The following is a 19,242-nucleotide window of genomic DNA, read 5'->3' as shown; positions in this document are numbered from 1 at the left end:
CTGAGGAGTTGGCCCTTCTGTGTTGAGCCATGCGTTTGTGTCGTGGTTGTTTAGTCTCCCCAATATACAGGTCTGTGCATTCCTCACTGCATTGGACCGCATACACTAGATTGCTTTTCTTGTGTTTACACAAGATAGGTACACAGGATAGTAATGTTGTATACAACTTTGCACGGATAACGTTTCAACTGCTCGACGTTTAGATGTAGCAAGTTTATCAAGTTATTCCAAGACAGGGGAGCAAAGTAAGAGACATTTTTCCCCCCAGCTCAGTAAAAACCCTTTGATCCTCGTCAGAGAGACACCTGATGGAACGGAGATGAATTCTGCCTCAGGAGATTAAATAAACTTGCCGGCAGTTTACCCAGCAAGGCCTTGTATAGTAAAACATGCAAATGAGGTTGTGTAAGTGGACTTAGTGACGGCCAGCCTGCCAGTTCATAAAGCATACAATGATGAGTACGGGACTCAGAGTTAGTTAAAAAATGCAGAGCACTATGGTACACAGAATCTAACAGGTGGAGAGTACTAGAGGCAGTGTGCATGTAGCCATCACCACAGTCCAAAATACTGCACGAGTTTTTCATGTTAAAACAAGCCTTATTTCTAAAGTAAAACTCCGGCCTTAGTTTCAGCTTTTTCACAAGGTTTTCAACTTGAACTTTGAAAAAAAGTTTGTCATCCAGCTAAAAACCTGAATTTGATGAAACATTTTCAATTAAGTCCCCATGTAGTGTGTTAGTAGTTGTATTATCTGTGGATTCAGATCAAGCCCTCGAAAACGTCATAAATTTGATTTTCTTAGTATTTAGTATGAGGCCTTATAGTGAGACTTGAAGGTGTTGAAAAACGGAAGGTCATTTATGACTCGGTTCAGTGAAGGAGCAACTGAATATATCACTGTGTCATCCGCATAAAGGCGCAGTTAAGCAGCTTCTACGTCCTTTCCAATATTATGTATAAATATAGAAAATAAAATAGGGGCTGAAATTGAACCTTGGGGAAGACCCTCGGAAATCTCTAATAAGTCTGATTTAACACCATCTATAGAAACACACAGCCTTCGTTCTGTAAAGCTGCATTTCGACCAAAGGAACTATACTGTTGTGGTGGTAGCCTGGCTGACGGTGAGTGTCCTGCTTATTTCTCCTTTTTTTGCTTGTGATTCTGTTTTTTCCTGTTCTCTGCCTGCCTCCCTGTGTCTCCTCCCCTGCGTGTGCCCAGCCAACGACCCGCACCTGCACCTCGTCAGCCACCTCCTCTGCCTGCCACACCTGCCAGCAATCAGCCTCATCCCTGCCTGCATATCAACCCCGGTTCTCCACTCCATCACTGCTTGATCGTCGTTGCTCATTACCCAGTGCCACTTCACCACTCAAGTTCTCGCGCATTCTGCATCATTTCTGTTTCCCTGTGCTTTGTCTCTGCTGTGTCTGTCTGTCCGTTTCCCCTCCAGGTCCACTCACCTCCATCCTCCGCTCCGTCAGCTGGGCTCGCCACCCTGCCCTCTCCCCTCGGACCTTTTCCACGGCATCCTCCCGGCTCCTCCCTCGTGCCTCCTTGCTTCCCCGGTCCCCAGTGCCCCAGCTCCCTTGTCTCAGTTTCCTCGGTTCCCTGTGCCTGTGTTTCCCCAGCGTCCGCCTCTCCCTCACCTCCACTCCCTCAACCCCGCTTCCCCTTCAATAAAGCCTGTGTTTGGAGTTGTTGGAGAAGTGGTGGGACTCGAGTCACGCGGGCTACAAGAAGGCGCTTCTGACTTTTGGCCCCCAGCCTGTTTCTGGGCCTGCCAGCGCAGCTAGCCTCCAGCCTGCCACTCCTGTTACCCAGCCTGCCTGTCATCCCCCCTACCCGCCCGACCCCACGCTTGACCCCCACCGTCTGTTCAAGGGAACCCCGTCGGTGGTCCGGCCGACCACTGCTCCTCGTGCCCTGTCCGCGGATCGACTGGCTTCAGCCCCGTCGGCGGTCCGGCCGACCCCCGCTCCTCGTGTTCTGTTGGTGGATCGATCGACACCATCCCCGTCGGTGGTCTGGCCGACCCCTGCTCCTCACACCAAGGCCGTCGCCCGGCCCGCGGCCCAGACCACGCCACCTCCTTGTTCCCTGTCCACTGTCCGCAACCCTCCAACCCGGTGTCTGGTTCCCCTTGCTCCCGCTTTTTACTTTCCGAAAGTACCGGATACTTTGGGGGGCGGGGCTTGCCTTGCAGTGAATTTCTGAATGGGCGAGTAGAGGCTACTGGCTTTAACTGGAGAAATCCTCTCTTTTCCACCGTTGTTTGCAAACCAATAAATCACAATCAGCCGTCAAATAGCCACTCACGTCTCGCCGCTGTCCGTCTGAGATCAATCGTCGGCATTAAATGTAAATAGCAGCCTGCCTGGGTGTTCCTCCGAAGCTCAGGCGACACAGACGTGAGTCCTGCAGCTGATCTGCAGCTCTTGTCACTGGAAATGTTTTAATAACCTTCTAAACTGTCGCAATTTTATTTTTGCGTTGTTTCATCTGTGTGTGCTGGAGTTATCTAAAGAACTTGATGGTTTTATCCAGTTTGTTATCCACACATGTCCGCCTGAGATCGTATGTCTGCTTTAAATTTATAGCTGGGAAACAGCAGCCAGTGTTCAGCAGTGTGTTTACTGCGAACAGCTGATGGAGTTACGCTAAATACTGGGTCAGAAGTTGTTGTTTTAAGTTTATCAGTCAGGAAGTTTCTACAAGGAGACGAAGTCGGTCTCCTCCTCTCCAGAACCAGCGGACCAGCTGATTACAGCAGGTAAAGCTCGTTAAACATTCCGTTCCTGCGACGCAGGCGGACACAGACGTGCTACTTTCTCTGTACCCAAGTTATTTTAAGAACTTTATAGCTTTATCCAGTTTGGTATTAAATGCGTAACAAACTTTATCGTGTGTCTCTTCATTATACTCCCACACAAAAAAGCAGCTTTAATGGTCAAACACAGCCTGTAGTTTGTCATTATATTCCAGTCAAATCTGATGTTCATTTACAAATGTTGCTCGGATCGTGGTTACAAATAATGATGTCTGTGCATCGCTGTGTACAGCCAGGCCTACAGCCCACGTCAGCTGGTTAATTTGCCTGATCTTTGCAGGTCTTTAGACGCAGTGGAAACACACACAACAGTGGGCTGAAGGAACCTTTTAGTTCGTGGACATGGGGACTTAAAAGTCCCTGGTACCTTTGGTCGAAAAGCGCCTTAAGATTTTGAACCAACTGTTACTTTCAGCGGTGTGAAGTAAGTACTTGAGTACAAATGTGAGATTAAATTACCCAACAGTATATGACAGTTCAACTTTAATGTTGTAGGTCACCAACTCCCAACATTACAGTACAGCTTATATATTAATATGTGACAATAATATCATAATACAAATGACAGGGGCATTACATACTAGGCTACTTTAAGTAGAATTTGTTGTTAATACTTGTATACTTTTCCTTTGAAAGCTGGACGGAGTGGTGTTGTTAAAGCAGGGGCGTAGGAGCGACTTTGAATCTGGGGGGGGCGCTGAAATGCTAGGAGGGTTACGGGTTGTTTTTTTTTAAATAAAGCATTTAAATAGTTGATAGATAAATAGTCTGCTATTATTTTCCTCTATTCTTTTTAATATTATTATATAACTTGCATTGTCTGTTCCATATTTATATATTTCTACATTTATTTATCTCAACGGTATGTTTGTCTATGTGTAGCACCTTATCACCAAAACAAATTCCTTGTATGTGTTAAACACTATTTGGCAATAAAGCTCCTTCTGATTCGGATTAAATGCTCATTTCTAATGACTTTTGAAAACAGAATGTACTTAGTGTGAAAAAAGAGGGTCTTTGTAGTGACAGAAGATGGAGAATAGACTGGAGAGGGGAGATTATGAAAACTCGAAGAGGGAGAGGGTCAGCGAGAGGGAGTATAACGTAACTAGAACAAAACAGACTAAGTTTTAGAATTTACTACGTCTAGTAGCTATACTGGCTTCCTGACTACAGTTTTTTTCTACTCCTGCTCCCGTGACCTCTGACCTCTTCCTCTTAAAATACTGCAGGATGCTCGTGTCTGTGTGAACATTTTGAATACTTTCAAATTGTTTATGGACACGTAGCAGAGACACATGCACACCTCAGGTTTAAAGGTCAAGGATGGCCACAGACGGAGGCAGAAGTGGCCCAGCAGTTTGTCCCTGGTCAGCCGGCTCTCCAGACAAAGCATTTGTCGGGCCCTCTGGGTCTTTACAGACCTTTATTCCTGTATTCTTGAGAATTTTAAGCAAGTAGAGTACATCACTTAATGAGTCATTGAATATATTTTCAAAACTAGAAACACCCTCTAACCTCCTAAAGTAAAGTACTCACTTCAGCTGAGCCCTTGAGTAGATGACTAAATAAGCCATATCATCATCAGTCTGACCATAAACTGCTGCTTTGGACTGTGCTGGCTTTGACTCTGTTGTGCTACTGACTCAAAATCTTTACTCAAGTAAAATATAATAATGTATTTCATCAGGTTAGAAACAGCTGCAACATGGTTATTTCTAGGGAATGCAATTATCTTTGCTGGTTGATTATCTTTAGCTATTTCTGTTCAATACAATTTTCCTTTTTAAATCTCCATGAATGTGTTAAGATAAGAGATAAGATCACTTTAAAATATCAGCTTGCTGCCCGGCCACTGTTGTTGCCTGTCTCTTTTATTATAGACATGTAGCCAACCAAACCAAAACAATCTGGTTATTCCTAAAGCATCTAAATAATCTAAACGCAAAGAATTATTGTGGCAGCAACAGGAGAGCAGGTAAAGCTACATACAGACGCAGCATATTTTCTCTCTCTGTGCATCTCCAATACGATTGTTTCCTGAATAAATAACAGCTGGTAGCTGCTGAGTGAAAGCCAAGATTAGTTTCACCGGCGACATTCTGTTCACGTCGCAGTAACCAATATAAAAAACAAACAGGCGAATATCCACCAGAAGAAAGCGATGCTCTTTTCAACAACAGGATACTGCTGATTTATCAGAATCAATCCAGTGCTCATCTAACTTAGATGTTACAGTGTGAAGTTTACGTTTTCTCTGCAGAGACTAAAGACGCTTTTAATGCGCCGTTAATGGAAAGTGAAAGTAGGTGCCGGCCGGCTTGATTAAGAGCGACGGCAGTGCCACGGTGAGCGCTCACTGGATTTCAGTTGTTTCATTAGAACAATAAAGCCTTTAACTGAAAAGGTATCTGCCTGATTTTCTAAATGTTTGCACCTGCCCAGCTCATTCATCTCTGTGATAAGCCCCCGTCTCTGTACCACAGAGGAGACCTGGCGTTCTTCTGCGTAACTGCGCTCACAGCCTGACAGTTAATTCGGTTAATGAAGCCTATTGCAGATCACAGACTGGTGAAATTATGAAGGTATGAATGGAAAATGTATTGAAATTAAAAGTACATTACTGGCCTAAGAGTAAAAGTAGGCTACAGTTTTAAAAAAGGAACGTGGAAAGGTGCCAATGACTTATTTTATTTATTGATTTTGCAAAATTACGTTACTTGTAACAAGTCACTACCCCCCCTGCAGCAGGCGTCCTCACTGCCGTCTTCAGGGACAAAAAGAACAGCACAAAATAAACGTAATATTGAGGCACCACATTTGCCCTCTGACGCATGTTTTCTATAGGCCTACATCATTTTTTAATCGTGTCTGATGCGGAGTGTGTGATTGATTGATTAACTAGTCACTCAAACCGCCTGGCTATGAGCCAACTCCAAAATCGCAGAAATTGTGAGGGGGACAAAACATAGATTTTGAAATGTTGGGGGGTCTGTCCCTCCTCTGCAGCCACAGCACTTATTCTGTCTTCATTTTCCATCCGCCCAGGTGCCCTCCGACTTTACCCTGTCTGCCCCACCCATCTTCACACCTGTCCTCACCTGGCCCCCAGACTTTCAGCTTACTTTCTGGTTCACCAACACATGCTGTTGTTGTGATGTTAGCTATAGCAGCAGGAGAGGTGCGAGTATCACTGTGTGGAGCTGCTATGTTGTCATGTTTGATGTGCAGGAGCAACTGTGGCTGCAGTTTGCAAATCCACAACAACGCTAATCTCAATGACGTTACTTGCTGTGTCGTTTGATTTATGTCATGGTGTTGGATTTGTACAAAATCAATTACTCCACCTTTAACTCCTCATGTATTTGCCAGAGAGCTTCATCATTTCTTGAACACGACAGTAATCTCTGCAGAGTCTCGTGGAAGAGAACTTGAACTTCCAACACGACGTTCTGAAAGTCTTCAGACCATCTTTTCACATCAGGTGAATAGTCGACATCTCGGGTGTGATTTATCAGCACGAGAACAACACGTTTACCACCTGATGACACACAAGAGAGAAGCACAGGACAAGATTAAAGCTGCGAGCAGCGTTGAGCGGGCCCTCGTCCCCATGCGTGCCTCGGGTGCATCGCACGCCAGCTGACACGACTCTGGAGTTCACAATGAACAAATAACACAGGAGACGTGTCAAAAATATCACAAAGTTCGGTTGAGGTCTCAGTTATTTAATTCAAAGTGGCTGACTTCCGGTTGGGTTTAGAATATAACTGTCAAAAAGCAGATTCCTATTTAATTGTGAATAATTTCTCCCCAAGGCAAAAGCATTTGACAAGAACTTTGAGATGGATGTGGTCAACCTGCTATGAGGAGCATAAATGCCTCACTATGGACATCTAAGGTGCTAAGTGGGGTAAAAATATAAATGAGGCATAATAAATCAGGTTTGAAACGTTCCTGATGCCAGTAGGGGGCGCTATCACTACCAACTGGATGTTGACATGTAAGTCTCTCAGAGGTTGACGTGAATTTTGGGACAGATGCGACCATGTCTAGGCCATTTACATGCCATTTCCTTTTTCATGGCGAAACAGCAATTCAATGCCACGCCATGGCCATGCCGTTTGAGCAATCAAAAAAAGCTTCGCAATTAAACATCGCAGTGTTCTTACGTTTCAGCTCCTTACATTTGAAGTCGATCGGGTTAAAGCTTTAGGAGGAGTTTGTTAAAGGGACGTAACACTATAGTTTAAAAATGCGCTAAATGAATAAATGTAATGTAACGTCATGAGGAACTGTTTAATACACCATCCCCTCATGCAGTTCAGTAAACATTGCACAACAAGGACAGACTCTGAGACAATGGGCCCCTGGACATTTGAAAGAGCCCCCGCCTCCCACAGGGAGCTGCTGTAACATCACTTTCTATTCATCTTGTTTTACTGCTGTTGCTGAAATGTTATCACGTCCAGCACGCAAAGCAAGCTGATTGGCTGATTCAGCTCCTGTCGGGAGACGCTCCGACAAGGAGACAAAACAAATACAGGTTGGAGCGGTTTGACCAGGTTTATTAAGCAAAAGGTCCCACAAAGGATTCATGTATTCATAAACACTGGTCTTGGTTGGTTAGACACAACACAAACAAACATTACTTCATTTTCAAGTGTAATGTACACAATGTGTGGATTTGTGCATTTCATATCAAATAAATTTGGACTACTCCAAATTCTTTCCCTCTCCCTGGGAGAAAGAAAAGGGGGGGGGGGGTGAGATAACAACCCTCAACAGGAGGTGAAAGGTCGCTTTCCCTAAGATCTGTTTCTGGGCAGCTGATCGTAAAACTGGCCACCTTTGGCAGCAGCTGAGAACTACATCCAAAACATTAGTTGTCCGTCTGCACGCATGCCGAGACCAATGCCAATCGGGCGGCTCATTATGGCTCTGGGCAGGTGAGTTGTGCTTGGTGGTACCGTATGGGCCAGTGAGGCGGTGACTCATCCTGCTTCGCCTCTAACCCAATAGCGATAGCCTTAGAGGGCGAAGCCTGTACGAAACAGAATCCGGGTTACAGTACGTAACCCCCGTTTCAGGCAGAACTCTGCAGCCGCTCCCCCCTCGGCTCTCTGCCTTTAAACCCTTCGTGTCCATCGGGATCAGGTGCAGCCACTTATAATAGTATCTGACTAGTATCTAACTGAACAGTGACTCCGTTACAGGACGTAGCTAAATCTCACATCGCTACTTAGTAAAAGTTACCGTTAACATAACGGCAGCTAACAGAGCTGAGCCTTTACTTGAACAAATGAAAATACTTTGAGAAAGGTTTATTTGCACAATAAGAAAACATGCAATGCAATGTAAAGATAAAAGAAACAAATGTGCATTGTTCAAAAACAGTTTAAGCTAAAAAAATCTGAATGACTTCTTTTAAATAAAAATAATTCTACCATAAATTGGTGCAGAAAATGTCTCCAGAATGCAGGAAATTAAGTGTTTAGTGCTCAAAATTTTCTAGGGGCCCCCAGACCCCCATTTAAATATATTTCAGCATTGAATATTTCATCAAATTGTGTTAAAATATCTTCTTGTTCTTGTGAACCCCGTATTGTGAACTGTATCGTCACAGCGCTAATCTGAACCCTTATGTCCCACCACTTTTCAACACAAAGTGACGTCCTTCATTCATTTTATCTCATCAGAGTACAAACACACCCCGAGCTACAGTGTGTTAAATATGAATGTATTATAATAAAATGTTTTATTAAATTCATGTAACTTCCTAAATAATATTCTCGGACTTAAAATTCATACAGATTTTCAGTGACGTTGGTATTAAATTTCATCATGGTGGTATTAAAAAGGGTACGCTAAAGAAGCGTCCCAGCATCAAGCAGCACAGAGCAGATGAACTGGGCAGGAAGTCAGACACAGAAACAGCAGAGAATCCTGTCAATTTCCTAAATTAAATACCCAGTACAGATCAACAATAAACACAGATAAGTCAGAAAAAACTACGTAGTTACTTAATCATAATAGAAGCACAAAAAGCAAGCACTAATCACCAAATCAACAAAATCGAAACGTGTCGGCAGGCAAATCGCTCTTATTCTGAAATGCTCCCTGTGGTAGCTGCTCGATGCGCCCGTCAAGACGAGAAGCTCTGAAGAATGAAAACTTCAAAACAAGTTGTTAACGTGCGGCAGGCTGCGCTGCTGAAACACTTCTGAGAGGCTTCCAGTGGACTTTGATGCATAAAGAAACCGCTGCGCAGCCTACGTCCCTCAGAATTCCCATGATGCACGAGGGGGAAGGGGCTTTTGTTAAAATGTGCTAATAAGTTTTAATTTGTTTGAAATAGAAATGTGACTTTATGAGTTGTGTTTATTAAAACGTGTCTCCTTAGAATCTAGTGTTTTGGTTGGTAGTTGACATTCTTGTGGTGGTTCACCGTTGAAACCAGGAGTGAAGGGACCGTTTCATTTGATAAGAGCTGCTCAATTTCTTCAGTACATGAAGCTAATGGTTTTTCCATGATGGGAGTCCATAAAGCTAAACATTATGGCCCAGATATGGGGCCCCCCTACCGGCTGGGGCCCTGGGGTGTCTGCACCCATGCACCCACGCTATCTCCACTTATGGTGGACAACCAATCGGGGGCCACCATGAAGCTGAACAGATGACCTTCAGCACGCAGACAGCAGGAAGCCTTTTCTCATCATACGTCTCTGCCATAATGTATGCTTTCTGTGAGAGTAACCACACAATAACAAAAACATTTTCATTAAATTATAAAATTCAGAATAAGAATTAAAGTAAGGTGGAGCGCCAGCTCCTTTTAATGGACCACGCTGTTCGGACAGAACCAGAACTCTGGTTCTCTGGAACCTGAGCTGCAAGTTAAAAACAAGTCTTTACCTGGAACATCTCTCATGGCTGCCGCCACATCTGATCCAACACGAGACCTGATTGGACAGAAGAGGATGACGAAGTCACACTCCTGCAGGTCTGTAGTGGTCTCCAACATCAGGAATCTGCTTTTCTTCAGTTCATCCAGTATGGCCCGATCAGCACCAAAGGTTTGACCAGTAACCATCGGGAAGACTTTCACTGCGGTTGGAAGCCACCATCTTAATGATGAAGAGCTCTTAGCTGAAAGATGAACACATGTTAACTTAATTATACTTTTCCAAAACTACTTTTAACACTGAAACGGCTTAGTGACTTACAGTCCCCTCCAAAAGTATTGGAACGGGAAGAAAAATCCTTTTTGTTGTTCACTGAAGACATTTGAGTTTAAGATCAAGTAAAAGATGAGACAAGAGTTCAGCTCTCATTTCCTGGTATTCACATCTAGATGCGTTCAACAACTCAGGACAAACCACCGTTTGTTTGACCGCGCCCATTTTTCAAGTGAGCAAAACTATTGGAACATGTGACTGATGTTTGTTGTTTAATCTTAGTTCAAACTACACGATCTTTAGCCTGAAATGCTGCTCGGCGGCCGTCAGGCTGTGATGGGGGGTAAATCAGCGGTCGTAAGCAGAATGTACAGTAGTGCAATGGTATGCTTAGATGAAAGGTGCAGTGGTGTCAGAGTCCATGGTGGCAGCGCAGTTGGTAAGTGTAGCTGGTTCAGAGGAGGGTCATCTGTTCAGCTTCCAGGGAGGATGGTGAGTGTGAATGTGAGGAGATGCAGGATGGGGGTTTGTGAGTATGTGTGTGGAGGGGGGATGGGGCGTTGGGGGGCGTTGGGGGGCAGAGTCCAGCAGGGAGACAGCTGTAGGAAAAAGCTGTTCCTGAACCTGGTGGGTTTTGTCCGTAGACTCCTGTAGCGCCTCCCAGAGGGCAGGAGGGTCTGTGTGCTGGGTGGCAGGAGTCTTTCCTGATGTGTATTGCTCTCCTTAGACAACACTTCCTGTGGATGTCCTTGATAGCAGGAAGTGAGGCTCCAGTGATGCGCTGGACGGTTTTCGCCGCCTTCTGCAATGCCTTCCCGTTCCCGTAGCAGTGTCGATAAGCTCGGACCTTATTGATTTTCGTGTTTTGAGAAATTTAGGAACCGGGTCCTTTTAGAACGGCTACGTTTTGTCTTTAATCGTCCACTGCATCTGTCAGGGCCTGTCCACAGGCTCGCCATTCATCTGTGACAACATCTGAGCCTCTTACATGATGTTGGTCGGCAACAGGTCTTCTCTTGAGCGATCGCTCACCACCCTGACAACGAGTGTCCTTCATGTAATTATGTTGTTTTTGTGCTAAACTGCAAAATGTTCAGAATTCATACAGATTGTTCATAAAGTGAAGAAACATAAATAAAAGTTGTTTTCCTGCACAAAATGTGTCACTTTACTTAAAGCAAACAAAGACGTGCTATATAACTTTAAACATTACTATAAGCTTTTGTTCCATTTTATATCACTAATTGTAAACGGTGACTGAAGTGTATTTATAACGAGGCAGAGTCGGTGGTTATAATGTGTTATGGAACACGGGCGGAGATTCTTGCCGCACATTGATATAAACTGGTATTACTATTAGTTATAAAACATTAAATCAAAAGGTCATAATACGTCATGAACTTTGTCTTATGGACGCATTATATCGTGTTATAAATATATGCAGAAGTCATTATAGCGATGACCTTCATAGAAAGTGTTACCGACGTTTAATCGTATTAGAAACTCAACATCCTGCACTTTCCTGATCAGTATCTGGTCTCAGTCGCTAGTTTCAAGTCTTCTTCAACACAGCGTGATGTTCATTTAGTAAATTATGGTCCCATTTAGAGGAACAGAGACCAGGAAGCAGGGGAGGCTTTAGGGCGGGGCTACAAGCTGATTGACAGGTCACTTTAATGTGACCCCCCCCCCCCCCCCCCCCCCCCCCCCCCCCCCCCCCCCCCCCCCCCGCCTCCCGTTTCTGTACATGAGAGAAATAAGGAGCAGGCTGTAGCCTTTTCAATTCAAAATAATAGCTGCATAATGACAAACTACTGTCATATTCTTTAATTATAATAAAAATCTCCTGCCGCTTCATGACATCATCACATTATTGTGACTTAATCTCAGATGTTTAGCGAAGTTTGCCAAAGTATTTCACTGCCTTTGCACACACGGCGTCATTCTTACCTTCACGGACGTGGCTACTTTCACAATCGGCCATATTCAGTATTCAATCACAGGAAATGTAAATGTAAGCTGCTCGCTTCAAAGAAGCTCCGTCACAGAGCCGTAGCGCAGCATGACTTTGACGGGTGGAAGGAAAAGTAGTTCCTATCAACCGAGTATAATTAGACCATCCTGGTGACAGTGAGATACTTATGACAAAGTTCAGATATCGATCCTGGTAACAGAAGTATCGATACTTTAGGATGGATCCGCACGTCACTTCTCTGGGTACATGTTTTATTAAATGGCTGTCAGCAGGACAGCACGTCATGTTTGACTCTGTGATTAGGTTTTGTAAGTAAATTGTTTTGTTAACTTTTTATTTTGGGACAACTTTTGCAGGGAGGGACAGTAAAAATTGTCTTGGGGCCAGTGAGCTTCAAACCCACTGGCTCGGTGGGGCCAGCTGCAAGAAAGTTTAACGTTGAGCCCTGCTATGGTTAAGGATGCGAGGGCTTCTTATTTTTCAGTTTAATCATAAATCATAAATCCTGCACCTCCTGATGTTCCTATTGTTTCTAACAACGACTGCAACAGATTCCTCTCTTTCTTTGTGGACAAGAATAGAGATATCAGGGCTAGCATCATCCCCTCCACTACACCTGTCTCTGATTGTCCTTCCCGGCCACCAATCATGGAATATTTCAGTCCCAAGTCGTCCCTGGACCGTTTACAAAAGGTCCAACATGCTGCTGCAAGGCTGCTGACCGGGTCCAGCCGGAGAACTGATATAACACCCACTCTGTCCTCTTTACATTGGCTCCCTGTTAAATTCAGGACTCAATTCAAAGTGCTCGTTTTAACATACAGAGCGCTGAACGGTACATCTCAGACCTGTTGCACCCGTATGTTACAGCTGGGCCACCACCGCTGCACAATGAATAACCACCCTACCAAAATGTCACACAACTGTAAATGATTTACACCAATAAATATTTGCTGCAGCTGTACGAGCACAAGCAGCCCAGTGTCCGTGAGACACCTGCGAGGCCCACCTACCATAGTCTCTCAAAACCCTGTCGGAACCACTGATTATTATTACTTATATAATATGTAAGACCTAAAACACGCTGAAAGCCACCACTAACATAAAGACATGCTGTGCTTTGTTCAGCCTTTGTTATAACGTCTCCTGTGAAGCCAGATTAGATAATATTCCAGAAACACTTGCAGTCTGTTACTAAACTCTTCTGTAATGCTTTCTGATCTCAGAGACCTGTTGCTGCTGCTGTCTGCAGAATAAATCCTCACATTAGAGCTCAATCCAGAAACCCAGTCATCATGGTGCTGCAGCGCCTCCTGCAGGTGGACACTAGCTACACACGCGTCATGCGCCATCACCACCACATCACACGTAGAAACGCGGACAAAACCAGGTAGGCCTGCAGAAAACATGCGACACAACGTGAAGGAGTGCTGAAAGTTAAGGGAGAAAAAAGAGAGGCAGCTGCAGCAAAGTGCCTTTAAACTTAAAACAGCAGCGAGGAGCGTAAAAAAAGCGTGTCTCTGTTTTTCTGCACAGGTGGCTCTTTATTAGAGCAGTTTCAGCGCGTTTACCAAAAGTAAAACCTCGCTCGGCACCGGGGCCACAGGGTCACGTCGCTGTGCTGCTTCACGTGCTTCAGTAAATCAGAAGCTTTTTACAACAGACGACATGTTCTTTGCATCTCAGACTGCGACAGACTGAAACTTCCAGCTGTGGACGCCTCTCTCCCTCCTTCTCCAGCCTTCCTTTAGCTTCTTGCGAACAGCTGACTCGAACAACATCCGGTGCAGCTGAGCTGTTTACGGTCGCGCAGTGGCATCCAGCGTGGTGCGTTCAGTGACACAGGAAGGCAGCGTTACTCGGGTTAGTAACTCTTCACTGCCCAACACTGACCTGAGCGCAGTTTACTGCATAAAAGGAGGAGAAACTTTCTTACCGAGACTGCGAGCAGCCATCCTGTAGCTCTCCCACATCTGCAGCAAACAGGAGGAGGCGACTCTGTGTATAACGACCCGCCCCCAATGAACCACGTGACTTAAAAGAGTCCTTCAGCTTCTTGGAAACCAGCCCTGAGTGTGTGTGTCCATGTATAATGAAGATTTCGGCGCGGGGAACCTGGAGCCTTACGCAGAGGTTCAGCTGGTCACATAAAGGGGCTCTAAGATCTACAGCAGCTGCAGGAGGGCTGCCAGGAGCAGTCTACCATCTTTACATGATGTTGAGTCTATTAATGTTGGTTCACAAAGCTTTTAATACTGATAGATGTGATTAGCGGGCGGGAACTCTTTCTTTGCCTTTTATTAAGTTCGCTGTGAAAGAAAACAAAGAGAATCTCCACACTGGCTTATCTAGGAGACGGACCGCAGAGCGCATCGTTATCAACTCGGAGAGGAGAGGCAGGCTGACCAATCAGAGAGTCGCGGCCTGGCTCCTTTGGACCCTATCAGGACCTGGACACACGTGTCGTTGAACCACTAAAATCCTTCCCGAGTTAAATGTGGGCCGACACCGTAATCCTGGTAGCTGCATGGCTGCACAAACAGAAATGTCTGCTGTCTGTCACCTCTGGATCTAAAGCCATCCTGCCGGGCCCGCCTGCAGATACCCGTTAACCTTTAGTCTATGTTCCCAGGAAGACTCGAACTGCGACGGAGAAAAGGTCTGTTTCACTGGGTTTTCCTACAAAGTGCTGTGGCGCTCTTTATGTTGTGGAAAACGGAATTAAAGGCTTGAAGCGCTCGGTGCTCTCGTTCATTCTCCCAGTCACAGTGATTTGAGAACAAGTAGTTAATGTTACAGTAACAGCTGCAATTTCACAAGAAATAAAGTTGTCATGTTGATTTTTTAATAATAAGACAATCATTTTAAGATAAAAGTTTATATAAAGTCACAGTGGACAGGTTCTTTTAAGTTAGAAATGATTTTGAGTCATCAGAAGAAAAATATTGTTGTCATGATTTCACCAGAAATACAATATATATATATAATATGATGCAAATAAAGTTGTGGAGCACAGAGAGCAGAGCTCAGCTGAAGAGAAAAGTTGCTGACCCCATTTTGGTTTCAGGGGGTTCTCACACCTGCAGTTCGGTTCATCTGGTCCGGATCCCCTGTTGCATGTTAGTTCTGGTCCGCTTCATGTTCACACTGCAGGTTTCCAAACGAACCAGAGGAGTAACCATGACGTCACACAGACTGACAGGTAGCTTGCTGATTGGACAGCTTTGGTGATGGTCATCCTGCATCATCAGGACCCGCGTGGGGAAACCAAACTCTGGTGAGGGTTTCTGCAGCTCTTTAAAGCCCCCCTTCAGTGGATTTGACACATTTCTATGATATTTCATAGTTTTCCTACACATTTCCTGACGATGCTGATCAACATCTCACTGCTGGCTGTCCATGTAGCAGCACACTCCAGGACTCTATCAGGCCAGGAGGGCAGCTTTTCCGTCTGAGATGGATCAGCTCCTAACAGACTGGATGAAGAGGTGACTTGACTTTATAGAGCTCCACAAATCCTTTTCTTAAATAAACAATGGATCTGATGTGAGGTGATGCTTGTAGTGAATAATCGAGCTGTACACCACCTAAGGGACAAACCAAGACGGTAGCTCAGGTGAAATGAAGGTGCAGACTGCAGCCTTGAAGCTCCTTCCCTTGTATCTCTGTGACAGTCAAGAGAAGCTGTTCTGCAGTGAGTGGTCGATAAATATATCTTTTATATAACATGAGAAGGGCAGCTGGTCATCAGTCATGAAGTTTCTCTCCACCTGGTTGGCGTGACTGTTGAGGAGTCGACTCGGTGTAGTTTCTCTCTTTCACCTGTTTTGCAGCAGCCGTTGTTGTTCGGACCTTCGGAGGGGACGTCGGCGTGTTTATGGTCATTTGCATAGTAATTAGAGGGAGGAGCCATGTTGTTTGTGATGTATAAAGGAAAGATGGAAGCTGTGCAGTCTGTTATACACGAGGCCCCTGGTTTCTGTCTCTGAACATAAAAACACGTCTCACGTAATGAACTTAGTGACTCGGGTGTTTTACTACTGAGAGAGACGAGTGAGCGTTTCCTCCTCTTTCCTGTCTGTGAGAGGTTCCTCTCTGCAGCTCTCAGCTGGTTTCAGCCTCCGCTGGAGACAAACCAACAATTAAAAGACGTGTTGATGCTCAGATCGCTGATCCCTGAATAGTTTCACCCCGCAGTAAACGCTGCGGTGCGTTCACTGTCTGTCGGCAGTTTGAGGCTTCGATCGGAGGTGGTTGTTGAATACAGAAGAAAACGTCAGGATGTCTCTCCTGAAATAAAGAGCGAGTCTGCTGCATCCTGTCGTCTCTTCCTCTTTTCCTTTGAGTTGTTTTTTACACTAAAGACTCTCTATGGCCTCAACATGAGTTCCTCTGAAGACTGTGTGTGTACAGAACTGGGCAGAAGTTTTAGGCCGGGGTGGAAAAATACTGGAAAGAAAGAAAGCTTTCAAACATGTTGACATGTTAATAGATTCTATTTATCAGTAAACAAAATGCAAAGTGAGTGAACAGAAGACAAATCAGATCAGTTTCTGGGGGGCTCTATCTGAAGCAGATCACATGAAGACACGGTTCCCCCGAGTCTCGACTCCACTGGACCCCTCCTGCCTACCTGCCACCGGCTGTCTGTGTTGGGAAACACGGCTGATTTTGGCGTTAGAGGTACAAACTGCGAGCTTTATCTCTTCTTCCCTTACCGTGAGGAACCTGTTTTGACGTGTGGTTGTGATAAACTTCTACGCTGACGACACATTTCAGTGTGTGCGTGGTGTGAACCGCCGAGCTGTTACTGTTTAAACTATTACATTTGTTCGGCGTGCCAGCCAGGTCTCTCTCATCGCAGTAAGATTATATGATTTGTTTGGCAGGTTGTTTCAAAGTTATTTAAATCAAACGTCGAGAACGTGAATAAAAAATCTAAATCTTAAAAAAACACAGAAATCACAATCCAACTCTTTTTTCTCGTTTTTCTGCTGAGTCCAAACAAGAGTTAATAAATAGATTCAGTCCAGTTCTTCATCCAAAACCTTCAGTATCACAGAGGGTCTCGACCTGCTCTGTATGAAGGTAACTGAGTTGAATTCTAAAGTATAGAGGGTTCAGTTCAGAGGCACAGATGTATTTAGTCTATTCACTGCAGTGATGTTATAAAACGTTGCTTAGCCTAACGCCGCTCTCTCCTGACGAGTCCAAGCATCAGTGGCAGCAGCAGAGTTTCTTTCTCTAACATTTCTGATCTTCTGCTTCGTTATGAACCATCCAGACCTCTCAGGTCGTCTGGGATCAGGTCTGCTTTCTGTCCCCAGAGTCAAAACTAAACTAAAGGAGAAGCAGCGTTCAGTTATTATGCTCCGTATATCTGGAACAAACTCCCAGATAACTGCAGGTCTGCTGAAACTGTCAGTTCTTTTAAATGAAGACTGAAGACTTTTCTTTTTACCACTGCCTTTAATTAAATATTTTACACTGCACTGTAACTTTTATTATTTTTTAATGTGTATTTTTTATATTTCCCTGTTGCTTTTATGTTTTATGTAAAGCACTTTGAATAATTTTGTTGTTGAAATGTGCTATACAAATAAACTTGCCTTGCCTAAGTTTCACGTTGCTGCTTCAGCAGATGCTTCAGTAAATCAGAAGTAGAAATGTTTGTAGTTGAAAGCTTTTTGCTGCTCGCTCAGAGTTTACAACAGACAACTATGTTCTTTGCATCTTAGGCTGTGAGACAGCAGCAACTTCCAGCTGTGGACAGAACGCCTCTCTCTCTCGTTCTCCTCTCTTCATTTAGCTTCTTGACTAACATGAACAACTATAGATGTCCTCAAATCCTCTTCATTTCACTCGGGCAGCTCCTGTGTTTTTTGACTAAGTGGGCCTAGGGGAATATTCTGAAAACAATTTGCACCAAGAAAAGTTAATTAACAAATGAAAAAGCTTTGAGGAAGGTCTGTGTGCACAATAAGAAAACAAAATAGTAACTAAAGCTAAAACAAACCAAGCTGCTGATTACTGCTTTATTTTCTCACAGGCCTCCTGAGTTTAGTGCTTCCCTTTTTATAAATGAAGACATTTCCACCATAAATGGGTGCAGAAAATGTACTTAATGTTTAAATGAATGTTTGATGCTAAAGTGAGGCCCCTGGGTGGAGTGTGTGCCGTAGTGACAACGAGGATGAGAGTTAAATTAAGGTCAGTGATAAAAACACAACTCTCTCACAGTGAGCCCGTCTCCTGTGATCTCTCCCTTCATGCAGCGCTGCAGCAGCCGTTTCTGTAGCTCAGTTTCCTAACGTCTGAACTTGACTTTGAGTCGTGTCCTCCGTGGCCACCGCTGATCACCACGGAGTCAGTGATGAGTGTGAAGGAGTCCACTGGTCCACAGCAGCCCTCAGCTGGTACACATGTTGTGGGGGGGCATGGTGTTGGTGCGGAGAGGGGCCGCCTGGGCAGAAATACCAGGGCCGACGTTCTGTCCCAGTCCGGCTCTGACGGCTGCCAGGTCCATCATAGAAACAGAGAGAGGACGAAGTCCTTCAGTCCAGCGTGGGCTGGTTTCATTTTATATAACATATAATACACGGAGACCATAAGAGACAGAGAGAGTTTTATTCGTTTAATAGTAAGTTTTATTCTGAACATACAGCTGGAAGCCCAACTCTAACCCAGGAGGATCAGCCAGTGCTGCAGAAAGAGTTTTCCATTAAAGAGAAGTTACAGAAATGTCTGCACGTTCCAGGACAGAGAATCTGAATCAACCAAGACTGGAGGCTTTAAGCTTTTAAAAAATCTGAAGCGGCTAAAAAAATGAAATATATTGATCATAAAAGCAACGGTTTTATAGGTATTTGTACTCAGAGGTCAAAGGTCAGAAGATCTGCTGAGAAGCATGGAAAATCCTGACAGCTGTAGGAACCTGGATGTGTGCGTGTGTTTATATATATATATATATATTATTTTTATTTAGCTCCAGTTCACAACAGAAGTTATCTCATTGCACCTTTTCATGTAGTGCAGGTGTAGCCAGTACTACTTTGTTATATATGTACATATACACACAAACACACATCCATTACCAAGGGACTCCCAGTCTTCATCAGATACAGACATTAACCATCAAAGCAAACTGTCAACAGGTGAAACCACCTAAAAGTGTTTGTCAATGAAGTCGTCTCCAAAGTCGAGCATTTTTCTCAGAGCGCTCAGGATCAGAGCGTCCACGTCAGGATCCAGGTCGA

General features: G+C 44.5%; 1 protein-coding gene across 1 annotated transcript in view; it reads right to left on the bottom strand.

Annotated features, from left to right (window-relative positions):
• The window catches only part of LOC123973999, a 56,221-nt gene extending 42,200 nt beyond the window's left edge, over positions 1-14,021 (bottom strand). Inside the window, exons 1-3 of the mRNA XM_046054412.1 lie at positions 13,923-14,021; positions 9,749-9,982; positions 6,181-6,374 (exon numbers count right to left, since the gene is read on the bottom strand). Of these exons, the coding sequence (XP_045910368.1) occupies positions 6,181-6,374; positions 9,749-9,982; positions 13,923-13,959 (465 nt within the window). The 5' untranslated portion in view covers positions 13,960-14,021. The remainder of the gene's footprint in view (positions 1-6,180; positions 6,375-9,748; positions 9,983-13,922) is intronic.
• Between the last annotated feature and the right edge of the window lie 5,221 nt (positions 14,022-19,242).

This window comes from Micropterus dolomieu, linkage group LG07, assembly GCF_021292245.1.
Source record: "Micropterus dolomieu isolate WLL.071019.BEF.003 ecotype Adirondacks linkage group LG07, ASM2129224v1, whole genome shotgun sequence".
NCBI classification, from domain to species: Eukaryota; Metazoa; Chordata; class Actinopteri; order Centrarchiformes; family Centrarchidae; genus Micropterus; species Micropterus dolomieu.
The sequence above is the reverse complement of the archived record's forward strand: the minus strand, read 5'-3'. Positions and strand labels throughout refer to the sequence as shown.